This window comes from Myotis lucifugus, unplaced genomic scaffold, assembly GCF_000147115.1.
Source record: "Myotis lucifugus unplaced genomic scaffold, Myoluc2.0 scaffold_498, whole genome shotgun sequence".
Taxonomy (NCBI): Eukaryota; Metazoa; Chordata; class Mammalia; order Chiroptera; family Vespertilionidae; genus Myotis; species Myotis lucifugus.
Window position 1 is genome coordinate 598,129 of NW_005871546.1, and position 23,536 is coordinate 621,664.

The 23,536-nt window shown below is 47.1% G+C and overlaps 1 protein-coding gene across 5 annotated transcripts; it reads left to right on the plus strand.

Annotated features, from left to right (window-relative positions):
- Positions 1–3,674: 3,674 nt before the first annotated feature.
- On the plus strand, positions 3,675–22,758 carry LOC106694526 (GATOR complex protein NPRL3-like). 5 transcript variants are annotated; one of them, XM_023744932.1, is made up of 8 exons: positions 3,675–3,827; positions 8,185–8,223; positions 10,590–10,647; positions 11,814–11,943; positions 13,738–13,812; positions 18,586–18,739; positions 20,611–20,692; positions 22,718–22,758. In XM_023744932.1, the coding sequence occupies exons 3-8, from the start codon at positions 10,640–10,642 to the stop codon at positions 22,743–22,745; spliced, it is 477 nt and encodes a 158-aa protein (XP_023600700.1). In that variant the 5' UTR covers positions 3,675–3,827; positions 8,185–8,223; positions 10,590–10,639; the 3' UTR covers positions 22,746–22,758. The 5 variants fall into 5 exon arrangements, with proteins under 5 accessions (XP_023600700.1, XP_023600699.1, XP_023600701.1 ...); XM_023744931.1 differs by lacking the exon at positions 8,185–8,223 and having other exon boundaries at positions 3,676–3,827; XM_023744933.1 differs by lacking the exons at positions 8,185–8,223; positions 22,718–22,758 and adding an exon at positions 21,746–22,289 and having other exon boundaries at positions 3,676–3,827.
- Positions 22,759–23,536: the final 778 nt, after the last annotated feature.

Below are 23,536 nucleotides of genomic sequence, written 5' to 3' on the forward strand. Positions count from 1 at the left end.
TTTGACTACCTGCCCCCCCAGTTCTCCCCCGTTGCAGGGATAACTGCTTACCATTTTAGTCACCGTCCTTCCTGTACATAGATACCAACTATGTATCCATAGGAAAATAGTGTATTATTTGGGGATTTTTTCCCCCCTTCACATAAGTGTATTGATCTGCAGTGGCTCTTCCACTGAACAGCCTTGGAGTACTTTACGACTTCGTAAGCAGAGATCACGCTCGCTCTTCGTTGTAGCATGCAGCTGCTGTGGATGGACATTTAGGCTACTTGTAGCTGTTCATTATCATGAATGCTCAGTTTGTAATTTATATTCTGTTTTAAAATTTGTTAATAGGGTACAAAGTTTTAAAGGTACAAAGGGATTTAGGTTATGAAAAGAATGTTCTTTATTACCATTGATTGACACCCCGCCCCCCAGACACCCATTTCCCCCTTGTAAGGGCAGATGCTGTTACCGTTTTCCTGTGCATGTTTCCAGAATCTCCTGTGTAAATACAAGAGTATGCATATATTATTTTACTTTTTCTAAGCACAAGTGAACGAACACACTGCGCACTGTTCTCTGTGTGTTGTCTTCATTTTCCATCTTTTTTTTTTTTTAAATATTTTTTATTGATTTTTTACAGAGAGGAAGGGAGAGGGACAGAGAGCTAGAAACATCGATGAGAGAGAAACATCGATCAGCTGCCTCCTGCACACCCCCCACTGGGGACGTGCCCGCAACCAAGGTACATGCCCTTGACAGGAACCGAACCTGGGACCCCTCAGTCCGCAGGCCGACGCTCTATCCACTGAGCCAAACCGGTTAGGGCTCATTTTCCATCTTGATAATAGTTTCAGAATTATGATTAGAATCATGGGATAAGCATACTGTGATTTATTTATCCAGTCCTCTGTTGATGGGCATTTAAATTGTTTCCAATCGTTTGCTACTATAACCAGTGTGAATGTCCTTTTTGTATATGTTATCATCCTTCTGGATATAGGATTAATTCCCAGAAGTAGGATGGTTAAATCTAAGGGATAATGAGCATATTTATTTTTTCCTTTTCTTTTTTTATTTGTCAATTACAGTTGATATTCAATATTATTTTATATTAGTTTCAGGTATACAGCATATTGGTTAGACATTTATATAACTTAACTGAGCACCCTGATAAGTCTAATACCTAGCACCATGCATAGTAATTACAGTATTATTATTATTATTATTATTATTAACATTTTTATTGATTTCAGAGAGGAAGGGACAGGGAGAGAAATAGAAACATCAATGATGAGAGAGGATCATTGATTGGCTGCCTTCTGCACATCCCCACTGGGGACTGAGTCCGCAACCCAGGCATGTGCCCTGACCAGGAATCAAACTGTGACCTCCTGGTTCATAGTTCGATGCTCAACTACTGAGCCATGTAGGGCAGGCTGAACTTTTTTGTTTTGTTAATCCTCACCAGAGGATATTTTTCCTATTGCTTTTCAGAGAGAGTGGAAGGGAGTTGGGGTGAGGGTGGGGGGTGGGGAGGAGAGAGAGAGAGAGAGAGAGAGAGAGAGAGGAGGAAGAAACATTGACTGGTTTCCTCCTGCAAATGGTGGGGAGTGAACCCGCAATCCAGGTACATGCCCTTGACTGGAAATAGAACCTGCAACCTGCGACCCTTTGGTGTGCGGGTCAACACTCTAACCACTGAGCAACACCAGCTAGGGCAGTATATGGATTAAAAAAAATTTTTTTTTTTCTTCAGCTAAGACAGAGGAGTTGATACATTGTACATGTTACATTCAGCCACACCTGAGAACAGAACCAGTCCAGAATGTCACAGGTCCAGGGCAAAGATCCAGAAGGGACTGTTTTTGTAAGAGCAGGGTGGGTCTCTCAAAAGGCGGTCACGGCGTTCGGATGGCATGTATGTATTTCTAGATCCCGTTGAGAAGTGTAGACAGCAGCATGCAGTCCAGCAGCTTGTGCCGGTGCCCCTGGCCTCTGGCTGCCCTTATTGCTGCTCCTGTGGCTTCACGGTGCACAAGCTTGCGGTGTACTTGGACCTCTGCCTCATCTTCCTCCTCTTGCGCTTCAGCCTGCGCATTCCCTTCTTCCTCCACATGGCTGTCATGGCACAGAGGTTTCTAGGAAATGGCGCTCAGGCCGAGAGCTAAACATTCTTTTGCCTGTGCTTTTCCCAGGCTAGTTGACATCATCTAGTGAGAGGATTTATGTGTATCTGTGTGTAATATATTTATACTTACCTTTTTTTCTGCCTTAATAGTAGCAAAAGCATTTCCTAAGTTATCATAACTTCTTGGAAACCATATTTTCTGAAAAAATTTTTATTATGGTAGAAAATATGTAATATAAAATTTTTGCCATTATAACCATTTTTAAGTATACAGTTCAGTGGCATTAATCACATTCACCATAATTAATTCACCATATTGTATAACCAGCACCACTATCTCAAAAAATTTTCCTTACCCCAAACTGAAACTTGTAACCAAACAATGACTCCCCATTCCCCCTGCCCTCAGCCTCTGGTAACCGCCAATCTACTTTCTGTCTCTATGAATTTGCTATTGTAGATATTTGATGTAAGTGCAATATTTGTCCTTAGTGTCTGGTTTCTTCTTTTTTTAAAAAATATATCTTTATTGATTTCAGAGAGGAAGGAAGAGGGAGAGAGAGATAGAAATATCCATGATGAGAGAGAATCATTGATTGGCTGCCTCCTGCAAGTCCCCCACTGGGCATGTGCCCTTGACCGGAATTGAACCTGGGACCTTTCAGTTCGCAGGCCGACGCTCTATCCACTGAGCCAAACCGGCTAGGGCAGTGTCTGGTTTCTTTTTCTTAGCATAATGTTTTAAAGTTCATCCACGTTGTAGTATGTGCCAGAACTTCATTCCTTTTTATGGCTGATGAGTATTCTATTGTGCGTATGTACCACATTTTATTTTTTATTTTTATTTTTTAATATATTTTATTGATATTTTACAGAGAGGAAGGGAGAGGAATAGAGAGTTAGAAACATCGATGAGAGAGAAACATCGATCAGCTGCCTCCTGCACACCCCCTACTGGGGATGTGCCCGCAACCAAGGTACATGCCCTTGACTGGAATCAAACCTGGGACCCTTCAGTCCACAGGCCGTTGCTCTATCCACTGAGCCAAACCGGTTAGGGCCACATTTTATTTATTTATTTATTTATTTTTTAAAATAGATTTTATTGATTTTTTACAGAGAGGAAGGGAGAGGGATAGAGAGCCAGAAACATCGATGAGAGAGAAACATCGATCAGCTGCCTCCTGCACACTCCCCACTGGGGATGCGCCCGCAACCAAGGTACATGCCCTTGACTGGAATTGAACCTGGGACCCTTGAGTCAGCAGGCCAATGCTCTATCCACTGAGCCAAACCGGTTAGGGCCACATTTTATTTTTATTTAGAAAATATTTTTATTGATTTCAGAGAGAGGAAGGGAGAGGGAGAAAGAGATAGAAACATCAATGATGAGAGAAAATCATTGATTGGCTGCTTCCTGCAGACTCCACACTGGGGACCAAGCCCGCAACCTGGGCCTGTGCCCTGACTGGGAATCCAATGGTGACCTCTGGTTCATAGGTCAACGCTCAACCACTGAGCCACGCCGGCCGGGCTATGTACCACATTTTAGTAACCATCACTTTTACTGGCTCCACAATCCTCCTGTATGTGGATGGGTCCTGGTTTCTTAGCCATTGTCTCCTTTTTGCCCTCACTCAGATAAGCCTCGTAGCAGATATGCTGTCAACAACACTGGAGATCATGCCGAGGACCAGGACGGTGACTCCAGGTAAGGGCTTTGAAGTCACTGTAGGATGGAGCTAGTCCTGCCCCAAAGCCTGTGCAAAGCCCCACCTGCTTTGACCTATGTGTCCCCTGAGAAACCGGGGGTTCTTTTTTCCCATTTGGTGGGTGTTTGGGTAGCATGGAGCAGGGCTGCATAATTTGGTCACATGTTCAGCTGCCAAGCAGGTTGGAGATGAGATGAGGCCATGTTTCTGTAGGTCATTTATCTCCTGTGACGGAACATGGAGGAAAGCACACCCGTGCTGTCCTCAGATCTTATTCCTCAGGCACGGCCCGAGGTCACATGTAGGTGCTTGGGTGCAGTGCAGAGTGTCCAGATGCTGATATGGGCAGAGAGTTGGGGCTGTCTTTTAGGGCACAGATGAAAGCGGGTCTTGTTCCTCCTTGTACGTGCCCCCTTGTTCTCTGTAGGAAGGACTGTCATGCAACATGAGAAATGACCGCTTGTGCCTTCTTATGTTCATTTTAAAGCTTGGTAAGTGGTAACACAGACCCAGATGAGGCAGGAAAGATTGCAAGTTGCCTGTCCTGGTTCCCCTAAACGTAGCCGAGGTCTTTGTGAGCTAAAGAATGTCGCCTCCATGGTCCCATGGAAAAGCTGAGGTCCCCACACTGGGCCTTTCACATGCGAACTGGTTGTACAGTTTCCCTCAGTTCTCTGACAAGGCACCACAGTGTTGTACAGTTCCAAGAATATGGTTTTTATTTTGTGTGTGTGTGAGGATGGCAGGAGCCTCTGGCGTGACCAGTGACTGTCTCTGAAGGGAGCAGGCTTTGGAAAAGGGAACAGCAGGAGGGGCAGGGGAGGTGGGAGGTTGTGGGACATTCAGTGGGTCCTTCTGGTTGACGTAGAGGCCAGTGGTTGTCTTGTCCTTTAAAGGTGGCAACTTGGAACAGACTCCTGTTATAGGCACCCGGAAAGCTTTTGGCCCCTGCACCTGGGTGGGTGGCTTTGTCTTCCGCTGGGCCACAGACTAGTTTAGAGCAGGGCTGGCCAGCTGCCCGATGTTCTTCCTCTAAGCTCCATAGGTGTGAGGCTCTGCTCAGGACATGAAGACTCAGAAAGAGCTCTTGGAATGATCTGTGTAGAGGTATTTTTTTATTTTTTTTAAATTGTTTTATTGCTTAAAGTATTACAAAGGGTATTACATATGTCTCCTTTTTTTCCCTCCCTTGACAATCCCCTGGCCTCCCCTACCCTAGAGGTATTTTTTAGGAGGGCCAGGAGCACATAATTCCTGCAGTTAATTTTCAGAGGCTTATAAGAAAATCACTATGAGGTAATGCCATTGGGTAATGTTAGCACATTATAGCATCTGATGAACCCACCCCCCATCCCCCATATTTTCAGAGATACAGGTTAATACCCTTAGGGCCCCAGCTTTATTTTGTCACATGGGCCTGCCCAGTCGCTGCTCTGCCCCTGGCGGCTGGGAAACCCTGTCATACCTCAGACGTCTTCCTGAAGCACTGCAGTGAAGGTCATCAGACCATTCTCTGTTCTTCTGGATTATCATCCTCAAAGGTGCTTTTCTTCTGGAACCAGCAAGATGTTCCTGCTTGTTAGTTTGCCAGACTGAAACAATGTGAACAGGCCACATGGGTAACTTGTGAATGTGGTGGTGGCCTGCCTTAGAGAAGTGAAGGTGCAGAGCTGTGCTGCCCAGGGTTGAAGTCACTGGCCAATGTGGCCATTTAAATGGAAATGAACTGAAATGAAATAAAATTGAAAATTTATTTCCTTAGTTTTACTTGCCACATTTTAGATGTTCGGTGGCCGCATGTGACTAGTGGATACTGTATTGAATGGCGTAGATTTAGGATATTTCTGTCCCTGAGGAAAGTTCTGTTGGACAACACTGGCTTGGAGAGTAGGCTGGTTTTATAATGCGAATCATCAAGATGATGTGTTTCAGGGTATAAGAATTAGCTGTCACTTTTTAAAAACCCGACTAGAATTTAGAAGGGAGAGAAGAACATAGATATTGTCTGTTGTCTCTAAGTCTTGAAATTGAAGTTGAGAAAAGTTGTAGTGTCCCTGATTGTAGGGTATTAGGAGCCAGGGAGCTCCTGCTTAAGTCCATCTCTGGCTTAATCACCCCACTGGCAGGACAACGCCATCAGGAGAGGTCCGAGAGGAAGCATGGCATCCATCGGAAAGGCTGGTGGGGGCCCACTCCCTCCTGACGTGGATGGCTGTTTCTGGCTTCCTCTAATATTTCCAGCATTGTTCTGGTTACTGCCTCAGAGAAGGCAATGCTGGTGGCTTGGAAGAGTTAACTTCATTTTAAAACACTCTGAATCATTTTACTTTAGATATCACCCCAGAGCTCTGAAAGGTTTCTGTCTCTGCCCTTTACCCCCCCATTGGCATTGTGAGGCATGGAATCAGGTGGCCCTGCTGCCCTTCTCAGACTTGGCTACCTTTCTTGAAGCAGTGGGTCCAGCTTTTAGGCACAGTCATGCCCTGTGCTGGAGGGGGACCTCAGCTGTAGTGCTCATTGGCATCCAGCATGCAAGTCCTCCATACCAGGCACACATGGGCTCCACCAGAACCTCTTTTGACAGCTTTGCTTGGGTGGCACATGTGTTGAGAAAGATGCCCCTACTTGCTGGATTTTAGGTCATACACAGAAATGTGGATAAGTAGTGTTGTCCCCAAGCTTGGGTACCTCCCTTCCCTTTTTCTGGCCCAGCTGAGTCTGCACTGGTGTCGCATTGGCATGTCCCTGCAGGGCAGCATGCTGGGATAAGTGCAGGTTCCGGGTTCCGGGTCTCATTCTCACTCTGTGTCCTAAAGCATGTGACCTGGGCATGTACCTTAGACAGTGAGCCTCCTCTGTAAGATGTCTGCAGGTGTGAAGGCACCTCTGCCTCTCCCTCCCAGTAGATGTCATGGGAACACCTGCCTCTAGGTGTGAGTCCTTGCTGATGGCTCTGCCTCCTTCAGAGGGGCAGACACAGGTCCATAAAACATGCTTGTGGAGTTTAACATTTTACATGTCCCCTCACCCCCTAGTAAGGAAATGGAACACATGGAACACTGCTGACACTTGGAATCTCTATGTGCTTCATCACACACACACACACATATATTTTTAATCCTCACCTGAGGATGTTTTTCCATTGATCTCTAGAGAGAGAAGGGAAGAGAGGGAGGAGGGGGAGAGAGAAAGAGAGAGAGATAGATAGATAGATAGAGAGACATCAACCAGCTGCCTCCTGTATGCACCCCCAACTGGGGCTGGGGATCAAACCTGCAACCGAGGTACATGCCCTTGACTGGGAATTGAACCCGTGACCCTTTGGTTTGCAGGCCGACACTCTCTAACCACTGAGAAACCCAGCCAGGGGTTTTGTGACCTGTCTCGGTGTAGGAGATAAAGTTCTAGGGGGCTGTACTTGAGCTTCTTCGGATTCTGACTTTCTGGATGATCTTGAGAAAGTCCACACAACATCTTACCCCTTTACTACTATACAAACAAATGAGCTAATTTGGGAGCTGCTGAAAAGAGTGTTCTTCATTGTGTGTTTCTCTTGCATGGGTCCTTGGTAATGTGTGTTTCTCGGTGAGAGCTGTGGGGAGCAGCAGTCCCAGCGGGGCAGCCTGGTGGGCATGGCATGGCGTCCTGGCAGGCTCTCACCCCTCGGATGCTGTCTGCACTGTGGGGCTCAGGCCTACTTTCTGTTCCCAGCAAACTCGGAAAGCAGCATGATATAGCCCTGTGTAGAGGAACTTCAACTCTTTGAAATATATTTTCTAAAAAAGCTCAGGTCGGATAGTGCAGAGGTCTTAGACATTTTCTAACGTAAGTGTAAACAGCTCTGCCATGACTGCCTTGCTGATGGGGCCACATGGGCAGAGACTCAGGGAGATCAGCTATGCAGGTGGTCATAACATCTCAAGAATTGGGGCTGAGGTGGTCAATGCATTTTACATAAGGCTTTTACCTATGGGGGTCTCATTTGATCCTGTTGAGACGGTTTGTCAGATTAAATGCTTGTGCATAGGCATCTGGCCAATGTGTGTGGTGCTAGGCTCTGAGCCAGGTCTTCCGGCCTTGCTCTTGTTCTGGAAACTGACCCTCATTCTGGCCCAGTCTGTTTATGTGAGAGAATTTGAGCTTTAGTGAGAAAACTGTGTGGTAAGTCTTCAACTTGGGGAGTTGTCTGTATCCTTTCTTGTCTGGTAAGTTTCATAGCCTTGACCTCAACAGTTAATGCTTAATGGTAGTACTTCTGCTAGACTTTAATGCTGTTTTAATAAAAACAACTATAACTTATGATTTTAAAAATCAATGTGTTTTTGTTTGGTCTTGATGGTCCTGTTCCCATTTCAGCGAGCCATGTCCTCCAACCGATGAGCAATTGGTTGCAGGGTAAGACCAAGACTTCTCCACCGTCTTTCTGTCCTGATTTCTGCTACTTCTCTTCTTGTAATTGTGCTTAACTCCTGATTCCCCTCAATGTTGAAGAATGACTAATGAGGCACACAGGCTCTCGCTCGGATCCCACGGCCCCTGCCCTTCTCCACTTGGAGTTACCTATTTCACATTACCCAAGAAGCCTACGCAAGGTTGGCTGGCACCAGGGAGACTTGTGGGACCAGGCTTGCACTCAGACCTCCTCCTCCAGGCAGGCACCAGTAGCCCTGTGAGGCCAGTAGGTGAGCAGAAGCAGGGTTTCTTATCTCCCTAGCTTACTGCCTGCCCCCGCCCCCCAAGAGAGATCCTTGATTAGTCTCTTTGCCTTCATTTCTCAGAGGGGTTTAGTGGGGGCCTCTTTCCCAAGGGCTGGGTGTTAAATGTAATGCTTGAGGTTAGATGGTATTGTGTGTGCCCTTTAGAAGCAAAATGCACCCATGGAGTTTATCTGGCACTTCCTCAGGAGGGCATGAATAAGGTGTGACCCTCCTGTCCCCCTGACATGATATCCTCTCTGGGCATTGAAGCATCTTTGAGCCCCCCATCACCGGAGGGTACAGAGTCAAGCTCCCGTCCATGCTGTCCCTCCCCACTGTTTTGACCAGGCCGGAGATCAATCCCTGCTCCTGACTATCTCAGAAGGAGAGGAAGGTCTTGGCCTGGTTTCTAGCTGGGCTGGTTCATCTTCCTAAAATTTTTAAATTTCTAAGTTATTCCCGGAATGTTAGTTTTTGTAACAGCTATTTTATTGTGTGCAAAACTTACTAGGCCTTTTACCATCAAAACAAGGGAAAGAGATTTTTGTAAATTTTGGAAACAACAAACAAATATTGTCATTTGTTTTTGTTTCAATTTGCTATTTATAACAGTTATTCCCCTACTCCCCAAATCTCATGATATAACTATGCCTTTGTGTATATTATATCAGCAGACACACTATATAAAGGATAAAGCCACTCAAGTGTTTTTTCTCATCATAAGTGTTAATATTGCAGTGGTGTGTGGATTTCTCTGTAGGCTAGACTCACTCAGACAAGCACCATCCCCTTGGCCGCCCTAGAGGGCCTTCCCTGATGGCCATGTAGGGCAGGGTGGCTTTTAACTTCAGCAGCACATGGCTTCCTGGTTGGCTCCTTCTGCAGATGCTGGCCTCTCTGGTCTTGGGAGGAAGCATTTTTTATTTGGCTCTTGGAAGGATGCTTTCGGATTTGGATATTTATAGATATTCAGGAGACCGCTGCTTGCCTCTGAATCTCAGGACCCATCCCACAGCCAAACTAGCTTAGGTTCCTGGACTAGTGGCTGAGGCCAGGGCTGAGGCTCAAGTGTGGGTCTTGATGACAGAGCAGAGGTTTTTAATGGAGATATTTAGATATCACAGGAAAAAGTGAACTTTCTGGAATAGTGGGAGGTTGTTTTCTATACCTTATCTTTGTCCCTCGGTGGCAGAGTGGAGGAGCTATTTGTTTAGATAGGATGTGAAATGTTGGCACTGGATCAATCATTAGGGCAGAAGTGTTTGTTTATCACCCTGAGCCCTCTCTCACCGACAGACGAGTTATAGGGCAGAGTGAGCGATTTAGAGTTTTTAAAGAAAGCATATAATGCCTCTGGTCTAAGACACTGGAATATTCCATCTCTGGTGTAATCACTCCGGAGAGCGGTATTCCCGGGAAGAGAGACCCATAATAGGCAGCTGAGGACTTAGGCAATGGGTCCCCCATTTCCCAGACTGGCTCTGACGACCTCTCTGACAACCTTGGTGTCAAAAGGGCCGAGTGCAGTCCTGACAGTACAAGAGCCAAACCCTCTGCATCTTGTTTGTCTGCGGGCCACAGAGCAACCTAGGACACCTGGAGGACCATGTCAGTCCCGGGGAAGGCTGGAAGCCAGTGTGACACCCTCCCTCCAAGGCCTTGGCAGTTCTAGGCTCCCCTCCTACAGACTTGGAAAGAGTTCTCTAGCTGCTTGTCTTGCAGTTTGAGTGCTGGTTGATCAGCAAGGTTCTTGTTGCAGGGTGGCTCCAAGTACTTAAAAATTTTTTTTAAATTGATTTTTAGAGAGAGAGAGAGAGAGAGAGAGGTTGATTGATTTATTGTTCACATACTTATGCATTCATTGGTTGCTTCTTGTATATATGCCCTGACGGGGGATGGCACCAGCAACCCTGGTGTATCAGGAGGATGCTCTAACCAACTGACTACCCGGCCAGGGCTCAAGTCACTCTTACATTAGATGGTGAGCCCTGCCATGTGTAAGGAGCCCAGAGCAAATGACCCCCTTCCTAGATCCTTTTATCCCAGAGTCATTTCTTATTTCAGAGTTCAGCTGAAGCAGCAGTTTGTAGCAGACCATCCTTTTTCTTCAGAAAATGGAGAGGTATGGTAGCAGTCGCTCCCCTCCCCCACATGAGGTCGTCCAAGAGAAAAGCATCTAGTATGGTGCCTGGTTCACTGTAGCTCCTTAGCAGAGGCCCAGGATGCACGCTGGAGTGTCTACCTTTGATGGCCTCCTGGGCTCCTGGGGCCTGTGCCCAGGGGCAGAGCATGGCCCTGGGGGAGCTGGAGCCACTTTCCCCAACATAGTGCGCTCTCCCAACATGGATGCTAGAAGTGCTTTCTGTGGGTGGAGAGATGAGCACAGGACTTGTCTCTCTTCTGGCTCCAGCTCAGACACGGTGCGTCAGTGTTTCTAAAGTGAAGGCCCCCCGCGAGCCTGGGTTCTGAGATAAGAGTCTGCACGGCACCCCCCAGCACTCCTTCCTGTGGTGACGCTCCCTTATCTGGATCCCCGTGGGCAGGAAGGAACTGGGTTGCCAATAAGAAAACACAAGTGTACAGAGCACCTGGCAAAGGGTGAACTCCTATCCAAATCTGCTCTCACCCACGCCACAGCCATTCCTGCTCTGTGGTACCCAGTCCTGTGCATCCTATGTCCACATCATATCAGTGGGTCTGGATATCTCGCTCATCTTTTAAAGTTTCTTCCCTAATAAAAACTGGAAGGTTAAGTGTTCAGGATAAGGAAGGGTCAGGAAGCCATGCTGAGAAAGGTAATTAGCAGTTAGTGCTGTACTCTTGCCCTTCACACAGCACTGAGGGGGTGGGGTTCCTGGGAGTTGAGAGGTGCAGCCTGGTAAACCTGGACCTGGTGGTAGAGCCCCCCCACCCCCCACCCGTGAGCCTTAATGAGCAGCTCCTCGGGGCAGCGCCAGCTTCAGCTGTTATTCCTCCCTTTACCTTTAAAAGCAAACTGCAACCTGTTTCTCTCCTGAATTTCATAGAGCATGCCAAGAAATTGACAGCATGTGCCTTCAGTCTATGCTTCTCATGCCTTTTACCTTGTAATTTTGGTGATTTTATGTCCCAAATCTTGGGGATTGCTTCAGAAGGCAACTGATAGAAGCTTCCAGGTCATCAGTGGGGGGTCAAGCCACTTTGTGCACCAAGCTGCCATATACTGAGATCTTATCCCCTGAGGGCAGCTGGTGTGGGGCTGTGACACTTTATTCACTTATTTCCACTCTACCTCTTTTTAATTTTAAGGTTTTCAGATGTCATTCTGGCAACAATTTTGGCGACCAAGTCTGAAATGTGTGGCCAAAAATTTGAACTGAAGATCGATAACGTGCGTTTTGTCGGGCACCCGACACTCCTGCAGCATGCGCTGGGGCAGGTAAGGGCCTCCCTGAGGATATAAGGCTCTCCCTGGGCAGGCATGGCCATCCTGGGCCCTCAGGGAACTGTGGCTGCCACTGGCTCCAGTAAAGATAGCAAGTGTGTGCCAGACCTCACAGCTACCTGCCGTCAGCTGCACATCACAGATCCTGAGGGACCCTCGGAGAAAGAGACAGGCATGCTTGCCCCAGAGTTTCAGTCCCTGCCCCTAGCTTTGGTAAAGTGGCACAAGCATTTCTTCTTACTTGTTAAGTGATCTCATGGCCAATATTATTATTAATTTAGCTCTTACTGTTGTGCTGAATCCTTCATATACATTCTCTGGTGAATGAATGTTACAGTGCTGGAGTTTTAACAAGACAGAATGCACTGTGACCCAAAGGAATCTGCACACCAGAACCTGCCAGTCAGTCCTTTGCACACAGGCAGAATCAGCAACAGCATCACTCAGATTCTGAAGGACTTTGATATGACAGTGTAAGATTTAGCTCCATTTATATGATCCAGAAATATGAGGGTCTGTGATGTGGTCCTCAGATATCCTCCATGACCAAGCTGGTGGAAAGAGCTGAGGTGGTTGGAGGTGCTAAGACATCAGACGGTCTGGGTGCACCTGGCCCCAAGGACAGCACCATCCCTCCTCACTGAAACCCCTGCAGGTAGGGAGTAGATCCCTAACTGTGACCTGTGGGTGATGGAGGGGAGATTTGGCAGCCTGCTAGCAGTCCTGGGCGTATAAAACTAGAGTGACAGGCAGGATGGTGAGGAGCTAGTTGGATAGCCCAGGGAGAGCTGGAGCCCTGGCCTCTTATGCCCCCTAGTGGCAACACTTGAAATCAGCGTGGTGTTTGTGACGGGTTGGCTGGCTGCCAGAGCAGCAGCCCTGTCTCTGCTGGCCCTTACCTGCCCAAGAAATGGACAGAATGTGTCTTCAGTCTATGCTGGGGCATTGTTCTTTCTCTCTCTCTCAAATATATTTTATTGATTTTTTTTAACAGAGAGGAAGGGAGAGAGATAGAGAGTTAGAAATATTGATCACTCAGGAAAAGCAGGGGCGGGTGGGGGTGAGGTGGAAAGATCAACCAAAGGACTTGTATGCATGCATATAAGCATAAGTGATGGGTGTAGACAACAGGGGGTGAGGGTGAGGGCAGGATTGGGGGGATAAGGGGACATTGGGGGGATAAGGACACATTTGTAATATCTTATTCAATAACGGGGAAAGAAAAAGAAACATCGATCAGTTGCCTCCTGCACACCCCCCATTGGGGATGTGCCCGCAACCGAGGTACATGCCCTTGACCGGAATCGAACCTGGGACCCTTCAGTCCACAGGCTGACTCTCTATCCACTGAGCCAAACCGGTTAGGGCGTCCTCTCTCTTAATCATCCTGAGTACTTATCATACCTGGCAGAGATGGCCTCAAGAACTCAGGTGGACACTGGGGATGGCAGTGGGGAGGATGTCTGGGCAGAGAACACTCCATCTGCTTGGGCCCCTCTCCATCATGTCTCCTCTGGGCACTTCAGCCCCCTTCCATTGACTGGGGCAGCCTCATCATGCTGGGCCAGAGCACTGACCTTCCTGTTATCTCAGTGGGGACTCATCTGTCCATGCCGTCACCACTAGCTCATGCAGAGGTGCTGGCCGATTCTCCGAGACCATGGGCTCTGTTTTCTTTTGGTTCTGCTGTATTTTGGAACCTTTCCCCAATGCTTAAAGTAGAATAGCTCTAAACAGCTCTTCTTGGGAAGTTGGCTCTCATTCAATAGAATTATGCGTCTTTTACAGGTCTCCAAAACAGACCCGTCCCCGAAGAGAGAAGCTCCCACCATGATTCTTTTTAATGTGGTGTTTGCACTAAGGGTGAGTGTTTATAGGTGGCTGAAGAGCATGGGCAAATCAGGAAGGAGGGTAAGGGAGGAACAGCAGCTCATTTCCGGTGAGTGTGTCATTGACTCAGCTTAGCCTGCAGTGGGCATGGCATTGGACTGCTCTTACTGTTTTCCTCTCTTTTTAAAAAAATAAAATACACCTAACAAAATTTACCATTTTAACTGTTTTAAAGTATATGGTTTGGTGGCATCTTGTAACACTGTTGTGTAACCATCCCCATTATCTAGTTTCAGAACGTTACTGTTACCCTAAAAGGAGCTCAGCTATTCCCTTTCTCTCCCGCCCTCTCCCAGCCCCAGAAACCACCAATCTACTTCCTGTCTCTGTGGATTTACCTGTTCTGCATGTTTCATATGGATGTGGTCCTACAATATGTGACCTTTGGTGTCCGGCTTCTTTGGATGAGCGTAGTGATTTTGAGATTATCCCTGGTCATGTATATCAGTACTTTATTCCTTGTTACGGTCAAATCGTATTCCATTGTATGAATAGACCATACTTTGTTTATCCCTTCATCTGTTGAGGAACATTTGAGTTTTTTTCACCTTTTTCTATTATGAACAATGCTGTTAAGGATATTTGTATACAAATTTTTGTGTGGAGACATGTTTTCATTTCCCTTGCGTATATACCCAGGAGTGGAATTGCTGGGTCATATGATAACTGTGTTTACCCATTTGAAGAACTGCCAGACTGTTCTCCACATCGCTGCACCATTTTACATTCCCAGGTGCAATGCACGAGGGTTCCAATTTCTTTACAGCCTGACAACACTTGATATTTTCCATTTTTTAAATAATGAAGCCTAATTGCTCTCAGTGTTGTCTGAAGTTGTGTTTTTATTAATTACAGGAAAAATTTTTTCAGTAAAGCTGTCAAAATATAAGGGATCCAAGTAAACATAAAAGGCATCCCTGGGTAAGGACTGGCTTATATTATTAATGGAATACCTAGGAAATTTATATCCAGTGACTGTTCGATAATGGCATTCCTCTGAAATGTACCAGTATCAGTTTTCACCAAAGAACCCAGAAGTTCTTTCTGGCTGGGCACGTGATCTGCACGACAGCTTTTGTGCAGAAATAGGAGTGAGAAAGTGATTGGATTTCAGTGACAAGGAGCAGTGATGCCCTGAAAACCTTCGGAGTGGCAGGAATGAGACTGAGTAGAAAGGGAACCTATAAAATTAGGTGCCATTCTGAGTCTCAAGGTGTGTTTTTTATGGTGGCTTTTTTTTGGTATGGAGACTACATGTCTCACTCTGAACAGTTCAAAATCAAAATAATGCTGGAGAAGAGATCCATGAGAATGAAGCTTAATTTTTACATTTTTACCTGTTGATAAAGACAACTACAAGTGAGAACAAAATGATTTGTTAGTGGTGGGGACATGAAGTTCCAAGAGATCTTCCTACTTTATACACTTCTGTGGTATTAGCATCTTCACGATGTTCTTGTATTACTTATATAATTACATAATACAAAACCATCCACAAAGAGAACTCAAATTAAGTAAAAAACAAGCAAACAAAACCCATGACGAATGCTGTCCACCTGTCAGTCCTGATAGCCCCTGTGGGATGGGCAGTGAGGAGCAGCCACAACCCCACCCCAGATGTTGCCGGCAGGCTCTCATCCCTGGGCAGCATGTGATAGCAACATGTAAAGCAGTCAAGCAAGCACGCATATTATAGAGTCTTGTAAAGATTTTTATAATAATAATTAGACTGGAAGTGATTCTGGTCTCCAGTAGTTGAGGAGAGGTTGGAAAAGGTGGTGGTCATTACACACTGGCATGTTTGTGGCCATTGAAGATGAGAAGTGGGGACGGCATCAGAACCTGGAGGAGTGTAGATTACCACAGGTAGTGTAGGACTTCAGATAGCATGGGCCATCCTGATGAAGAGTGGGAGGGATTTTAAATAATGTAAAGAGTTGATATTTTAGGGTAGACAAGTTTCAGTAGTCGTGTAAAAATGTATACTTTTTTTATTTTGAAAAGTTTTAAACCCTGAGTTAGTGACAATAGTTTGATAAACCTATACCCCTGTCTCTGAGATTCCACAACTATCACCTTTGCACCTTGGTTCCATCTACCGCCGCCCCCCCTTACATTGTCACTTATTTATTTCAAGACAAGCCCTAGCCTCATGTCTGTTCACTCCTACATACTTCAGAAGGCATCTCTATAAAAATATGGGCATTTATTTTATACCAGAATACCCTTTTCACACCTGAGAAAATTTGCAATAAGTTGGTATAAACTAGTATGTGGTCCATTGAAGCTTTCCCCAATTGCCTCAGCATTTTTGCTGGTTGTCTTGTCTGAAGCAGGATTAAGACCCAGCCTGCACAAACATGTGTTGTCGGGTCTCTAGATCTCTGTCTGTCTAGGACTCTCTCCCCCATTTGTCCCATCACATGTTCTATGTTTGGACTCATCTTATTGTGCAGACAATCAGACTTGCTCTCTGTCCCTGTATTTCTTGCAAACTAAATGTTTGATTACATTTGGGTGTGAGTTCTGGGGACAAGAAAGTCTCACAGGTGATGCCCTGAACCTCATGCTGCCTCACAGCACGTGTGGCGAAAGTGTGGCATTTCCAAGAGCTCCCACTCAGGGCTGACGTGTCCTAGGTGGTAGTTCTCTCAGTGTGGCCACACAGCCTCAGGCTCTGCAGGCATCTTGAACAGTGTCTGGCCTGTGCAGCCAAACAGGCACCCTGGCACACTCCATCAGTGCTGGTCCTTGGGCCTCGCCTGGGCAAGCACCACCTTGCGTGTCTGGGAATGTGGGACAAACAGGCCCTGAGCCTCGGACAGCACTGTCCTGCCCCAGCCAGTGGGTCTTCTAGCAGAGTCATGTTCTCAGGTGGGACTTGCTTACTCTTCAAGGGAATGACCATGTGCTCAAGATCATTCTCCTACCTCTCCTTTGCTCTGGGAGTATTTCCACACAGGTTCTTCTGGAAGGGTTTTGAGGCAATTGTATATACTCTAAGCCAGTGGTTCTCCACCTTCCTAATGCCTCGACCCTTTAATACAGTTCCTCATGTTGTGGTGACCCCCAACCATAAAATTATTTTCGTTGCTACTTCATATCTGTAATTTTGCTACTGTTATGAATCGTAATGTAAATATCTGATATGCAGGATGTATTTTCATTGTTACAAATTGGACATAAATAAAGCATAGTGATGAATCACAAAAACAATATGTAATTATATATGTGTTTTCCGATGGTCTTAGGCAACCCCTGTGAAAGGGTCGTTCGACCTCCAGAGGGGTCTCGACCCACAGGTTGAGAACCGCTGCTCTAAAACCAGACCCTGCAGTTTCATAATCTTGCAGGGGACACTGTTGAGGGGATGCCCTTGACATGAAGGGACAGGGCTGCTGCCAGTGGTGGGCATAGCATGGGAACAACCTTTGGTTCTCTCCCCAGCGCAGATATGCTGCCAGGTGTGAGTTCTGTTTGTGAACATGACATCTACTAGTTTAGAAAATCTCTCCCAGCTCCAGGGATGAAGGTGTTTACTGTGGGCAGGGCGCTCTCTGGCAGATAAACGAGAGGGAGGCAGCACCAGGGGTTCTAATCAGCAGCACCATTCTCCCTCTTCCTTTTCTCACCTCCGCCCCATAGGATGACTCAGCTGCCCTGTGGGCCTCCTGAAGCACTGAGTCATGGCTGGCCAGTTATCTGCTCCAAGGAGCATCTTCACAGACCCCACAGCCACCTGCTCCACCCTTGGCCTGGCCCGACTGCAGCCCCTGATAGTTTCTAGAGTTGACACAGGGGATGGGAGTGGCTGGAGCCAGCTGGCTTCTCCTGTTAGCCAAGGTCATGTCTGCTAGAAAGAGCCACTTAACCTTGAGGATAGAAAATGTTCAGTGAACAGTTAGCCTGGTGCTTCTGTTTATTGTACTTTGTGTCCCTATAAGAGGGGCTGTGTGACTAAATTCTACCATAGCCAGTTGGTCCACCAACAGTCAGCAGTACACTGGTGACTGCAAACACTGCCAGGGATTTTGCTGTGGGTAGTCTGTTTTGAGCACCTGACATTTCTGACTAATTGGTGATGGGGGTGCCACTGTTGTCCTTTCTTAGATGGGAGCCCTGTGACACAGCAGGTGGTTGGACAGATCTGTACCTTCCATTATCCCACTGGCTGCCTCTGTCATGCCCAGAGTGGATGTCTGACCTGTGCCCTACCTTCCTGGATGGCCCTGGTGCCCTGCAGTGTGAGAGCCTGCCTCTACTTCAGCGGTTCTCAACCTGTGGGTTGCGACCCCCTTTGGTGGTCGAACGACCCTTTCACAGGGGTCACCTAAGACCATCCTGCATATCAGATATTTACATTATGATTCATAACAGTAGCAACATTACAGTTATGAATAATTTTATGGTTGGGTCACAACATGAGGAACTATTTAAAGGGCCAGAAGGTTGAGAACCACTGCTCTACTTGTTAGAAATGCCTGGTTCCCTACCCCCCACACTCGGTGACCCCACGGAGCCATCTCTGTGCTGCCATCCAGGCAGCTATCCCCAAGATAGGATGCTGAGTGGACTGGCGTTTATGGACAGCTCCTAGAGGGGACACAGGAAATTGGTGATAGTGGCACCTGGAGAGGAGCCTGGGGAAAGGAGTAGAGGATTCTTTCATGGTTTCAGTGTTTGCTTTGTATGTGTATTATCTGAGTACATAAGCTGCATTTGAGTCAAGCTTGGCTTCTCCCACAGGCCAACGCGGATCCCTCGGTGATCAACTGCCTGCACAACCTTTCCCGACGAATCGCCACCGTGCTGCAGCACGAGGAGCGCCGCTGCCAGTACCTCACTCGGGAGGCCAAGTTGATCCTCGCGCTGCAGGACGAGGTGTCTGCTGTGGCCGATGGTGAGTGCGGCAGGCGTCTCTCCTACCCAACAGCACAGAGCAGGCAGTGTTTCCAGGCAGGACACGGCTCTGGTTTTGAAGACATGGAAGCCGAGGTGCTGAGTTCCATCCTCCTCCGCCTGGACTGAGCAGGCCCCAGTGCAGAGGGAGACTCTCCGGGGCACAGCTTAGACCCCTTTCCCGGCCTGATGTGCTGACACTGATTCCTTAGCCTGAAGCATTTTCCTCCCCACAAATGCTCATGGTGGCTCTTCACGCAGGTCTTCACTGCCTGCTGGCCCTGGTGCTGCTGGCCCTGCGTCCCAGGCTGGGGGACCTGTGGAGGGGCCAGCGGGAGTAGTGAGCTAGCAGCTAGCAGGGTGGGTGCTTTTCAGTTCTTTGCTTTCAACTGAATTGAAGGAGGACCTAATGGAGTTATCAACTGGAAAGTTATTAAAAATAATTTTAAAAATATATTTTTATTGATTTCAGAAAGGAAAGGAGAGGGAGAGAGAGAAAGAAATATCAATGTTCCTGTACACCCCACACTGGGAATTGAGCCTGCAACCTGGGCATGTGCCTTGACTGGGAATTGAACCGTGACCTCCTGGTTCATAGATCAACTCTCAACCACTGAGCCACACCGGCGGGGCTATTAAAAATAGATACATTACCATGTGGTGTTTGACATACCGTCAACATTTGAAATTGTGGAGAGAAACCTACCTGTAACAGACCCCACCTCCATCCTCTCAGGTCAGCACCTTTGTAACAAAAGCAAAAACCAAGAACACAGTTGAAGGTGAGCCCAGTCTGATTTTAGCAGTAAGTGAAAGCAGCGGTCACCATGCACGAACTATCCCACGCAGGTGCATTTTTAGTAAAAATTTACTTTTTATGTTTGACAATGAAGTTTTATTTCTTAAAACATTTTCTTTAGAGTCTGTGACTTTGTCACAGGAATTTTAAAAATTCAATTTAGTACAAATAGTTTTGTTAGATATTTATGAGACAGGATTAATGAAAAAGACTTTCAGTCAGAAAAAGAAATAATATTAGCATAAATGTGGGGGAAAGAGTGGGATGAGGCCTGGAACTACATGGTCACTGAGGCAGAAGATGACGCTGGTGGTCCGAGGTAGTCTTCAGGAGCGTCAGGGAAAAGCGTCAGGTGGGGCCAGTGCTGAAGTTTAAATACAAATATTTCATATAAAGACAGTTGAACAAATCAGCCTGAGTATAATTTTAATTCAGCTGGATGCCAAAATTTTATGAGAAGCAGTTGTGAGCCCTGGCCGATGTGGCTCAGTTGTTTGGGCGTCACCCTGTGCACTGAGAGGTTGCCAGTTCGATTCCTAGTCAGGGCACATGCCCGGTTACAGGCTCTATCCCTGGTAGGGGACGTACAGGAGGCAGCCAATCCATGTTGTGCTCTCACATTGATGTTTCTCCCTCTCCCTCTCCCTTCCTCTCTCTCTAAAAAATCAATAAACTATTAAAAAAAGAAGAAACAGCCTGGCCGGCATGGCTCAGTGGTCGAGCATTGACCTCTGCACCAGGTCGTGGTTCGATTCTCCGTCAGGGCACGTGCTCAGGTTGCGGGTTTGATCCCCAGTGTGGAGTGTACAGGAGCCAGCTGACCAATGATTCTCTCTCATCATTGATGTTTCTATCTCTCTCCTCCTTTCTGAAATCAATAAAAATATATTAAAAAAGGAAGAGGAAGAAGCAGTTGTGAATATCCTGATGATTGGTTTAAAGTTACTGAAAATTCTTTTTAAGTTGTTTTTAAAGGTATTTTAACTTGTTTTTAAAGGTATTTTCTATTCTAGCCTGTGTGGAGTTTCCTTGCTTTGGAGATTCTAAGTCCTTCTGTGTCTCAATTCTTGCAGCAAATGATGGTCCGCAGTCTCCGTTCCATCACATCCTGCCCAAGTGCAAGCTGGCCAGGGACCTCAAGGAAGCTTACGACAGGTAGGACAGGCGAGCAGCACACCATGCACTTCCTTCTCGTGGGCCTTACTGCCTGAGCGGTGTCTGATAATGGGACTCCCTCTGCTGGGTGCTGTTCTCCTGTTGTGCCACTGAAATGGGCGTGAGAGGGCAGAAAGTGCCAACCCCTTTGGAACAGTCACCTCCATACTTAACCAAAAGTGAGCCTGAAGTTACGCATGAGAACCTGAAAGTGCATTTGAGTCCTCAAATGCAAGGTGATTTTACTGAGCCTGGCACAGCGCCAAGTTCTGGGTCCACCTTCATTAGGTGCGTGTCGCTGTCACCTTTCACCCATGAGGAAACAGGCTCAGAGGATGGAGAGGGGCTGGCCCTGCCCTGGGAAACTGGAGGCCTGGGACACTCAGTGTATGAGTGCAGCAGGTGTTGGAGACACAGCGGAAACCTCACAGTTGTTCGGATTATATTTGTGGCTCAGCACCTACTCTCTTAAACGTGGATAAGCAAAGAACTTATTTTCTTTTTAAAGGGTGTCCTGTGGCTCTGGCGCTGGGTCTGCAATGGGGGATGGAGGTTTGGTGGGGGCGAGTGCCCAAGGGACAGCCCACCTGGCAGTTTTGCCTTCCCTGTCCTGCACCGGCCGGTTGGTTCACAGGGTACCACCCAGCACCAGGCAGCAGCATGTGGGTGCAGGCTTCTTCAGTGCCTCTTTCTGCCTTCTCTTCCTCCCTTATTCCCTTACATTTCCACATTCTCCTTTGCGAGTGCGGCAGCTCAGCGCTCCCACCTGGCCTTCCCAGGCTGCACTCCATTCCACTGGACTCTTCTCCCACTGGAGATGGTCCTGATGTAAGAACTGTGGCTGCGACACCATGTGTCATCGAAGCCCAGAGACAGCGGTTTGTCCAGGATCCTTTCCCTTTTTTATGTTAATTTATTCTGATTTTACTAATATTAAAGACATTTAGGAAATACAGAAAAGTATAAACAAAATGAAAGTCATCTATAATTTTATACACAGTGATAATCACTATGAACATTTTGGTAATTTTTTTAAACTTGATTTTTTGAAAGGTCACATATTCATCAAGACTGAAATTTAGAGCTTTGGTTTTGTCTCCTGCTGCACTCCGACCAGCTTCTCATCCTGGCGGCAGGATGCATTTCAGCGACAGCCTTCCTCACAGATGGGTTTACCGTAAGGTGCATACAGGCAAATAGTGATCCACTGTCTCCCTTTACATACTGGCAGCACACTGGGCATCCCGTTAGCCTGTTGCCTTCTCAGATAACAGTATACCTTAGGCTTCTGCCTGTGCTGATGAATAAGAACTTTTGGGTTTTTTGCTGCATAGTGAGCCAGCCCCCTCCCTTGGGCATTTATTTGGCTTCACGTTTTGCTGCTGTAAGACATGCTGCCCACCCACATGCATGTGTGATTGTGCATCTGTACCCACACATCCGTAACATAAATTCCTGAAAGTGGGGTTGCTACGGCGCATAGGTAAAGTGCATTTCCCTCTGTGGAGTATGTGCCTCGATCTACACTCCCACCAGAAGCACGTGAGATACCTGTCAACAGCGTCTTGGTGAGCGTCTTGGTTTTAACCAATGTAAGGGCAGAGCATAGTGTCTCAATGCAGCTTATGCACATCTTCACGTGTTTACACCATCCCTGTCTTCTTTTCTGGCAGCTCTCTGCTCAGACCCCCTGCTTGTTCCGTTGGGAGGTGTACGTGCCTTTTCAAGGAGGGGGAGTTGCCCTTTGTGAGGGCAGCGTGTGCTTCCCTTGTCTTTGTTTTGGTGACCCCTGGGTGTGGCTTCTGGCTGCTAGAGAACATCAGGGCAGCCTGAACTGCCCGTGCTGAGTGATGGTTTTGGTTTCTGATCCCGCCTACTTCGGAGAACTTGACCCAGAATGGGATTTTTGGTCTTGCAGTCCGACCCTGTCTTTGTATTCCACATGATCACATTGGAGTGTTCCCTGCGGTAAAAGAATTGTCGTCCTCTGGTCTTGGATTGACTGGTATCAAAATCCCTTTCTAGGCCCTGCCAGTGTGGCTCAGTTGGTTGAGTGTTGTCCCATGCAACCGATTGGTGTTTCTCTCTCATTGATGTTTCTCCCTTTCCCTCTCCCTTCCTCTCTCTCTCTAAATTAAAATTTTAAAAAACAGTTTAAAAAGTCCCTTCCTTGGAAACTGCTGTTGCCTTACTCTGAGTGGGAATTTGCATGCCTCAACTCGGATTATGCTTGATATTAGCCAAAAGGCCAAGAAGTGATCTCAGCTAGGGTTCGACTACAGCAAAATTCAGGCTAACCTGGAATTAAAATGATAAGCAAACAGGAGAAGACTTTATATTCCTGAAGAAAGAAGGGACTGTGATTTCTTATATTTGAACTGCACTGGAAAGCTGGAGGGATGAGATCCTGGATTGTGTGTCAGGGCCTGCTGCAGCTCAGAGCCTGAGGCAGCCAGTGCCCCCTAGTGGACATCAGTTTGAAAGAGGACAGGAATTGGTTTTTGGCAAAAACAGCTTCCAGAATCCACTGTCCAGCACTTAGCTTCCCTCCTTTAACCCAGGCATCTGTTGTTAGTGCCCAGGATTGAATTTCCTCCAGGCGAACCCCGCAGCCCACCCTGGTCCTAGACTTCACTTTGACCTGTCCTGGTTCTGGCCCCATCCCCAGGAGAGCCAGGGGCAGTTGTGTCCACCCTTGTACCTGTCCCAACCTGGCAACAGCAATGGCCCCCAGGAGCCTCCCTGGCCTGTGGCCTGTGGCCTTCCAGGTCCATGTTGGCCCTGAGGGTCTGGCCTGGCCTGCCCTCACTCCTGCAGAATGGACTGCACCTTGGAGCTAGGAAA

Coding starts and splice junctions, on each gene's coding strand:
- LOC106694526 (XM_023744932.1), top strand. Junction 13,813..18,585: donor ATGTGGTGTTTGCACTAAGG/GTGAGTGTTTAT, acceptor CTTCTCCCACAG/GCCAACGCGGATCCCTCGGT. Junction 18,740..20,610: donor GGTGTCTGCTGTGGCCGATG/GTGAGTGCGGCA, acceptor CAATTCTTGCAG/CAAATGATGGTCCGCAGTCT.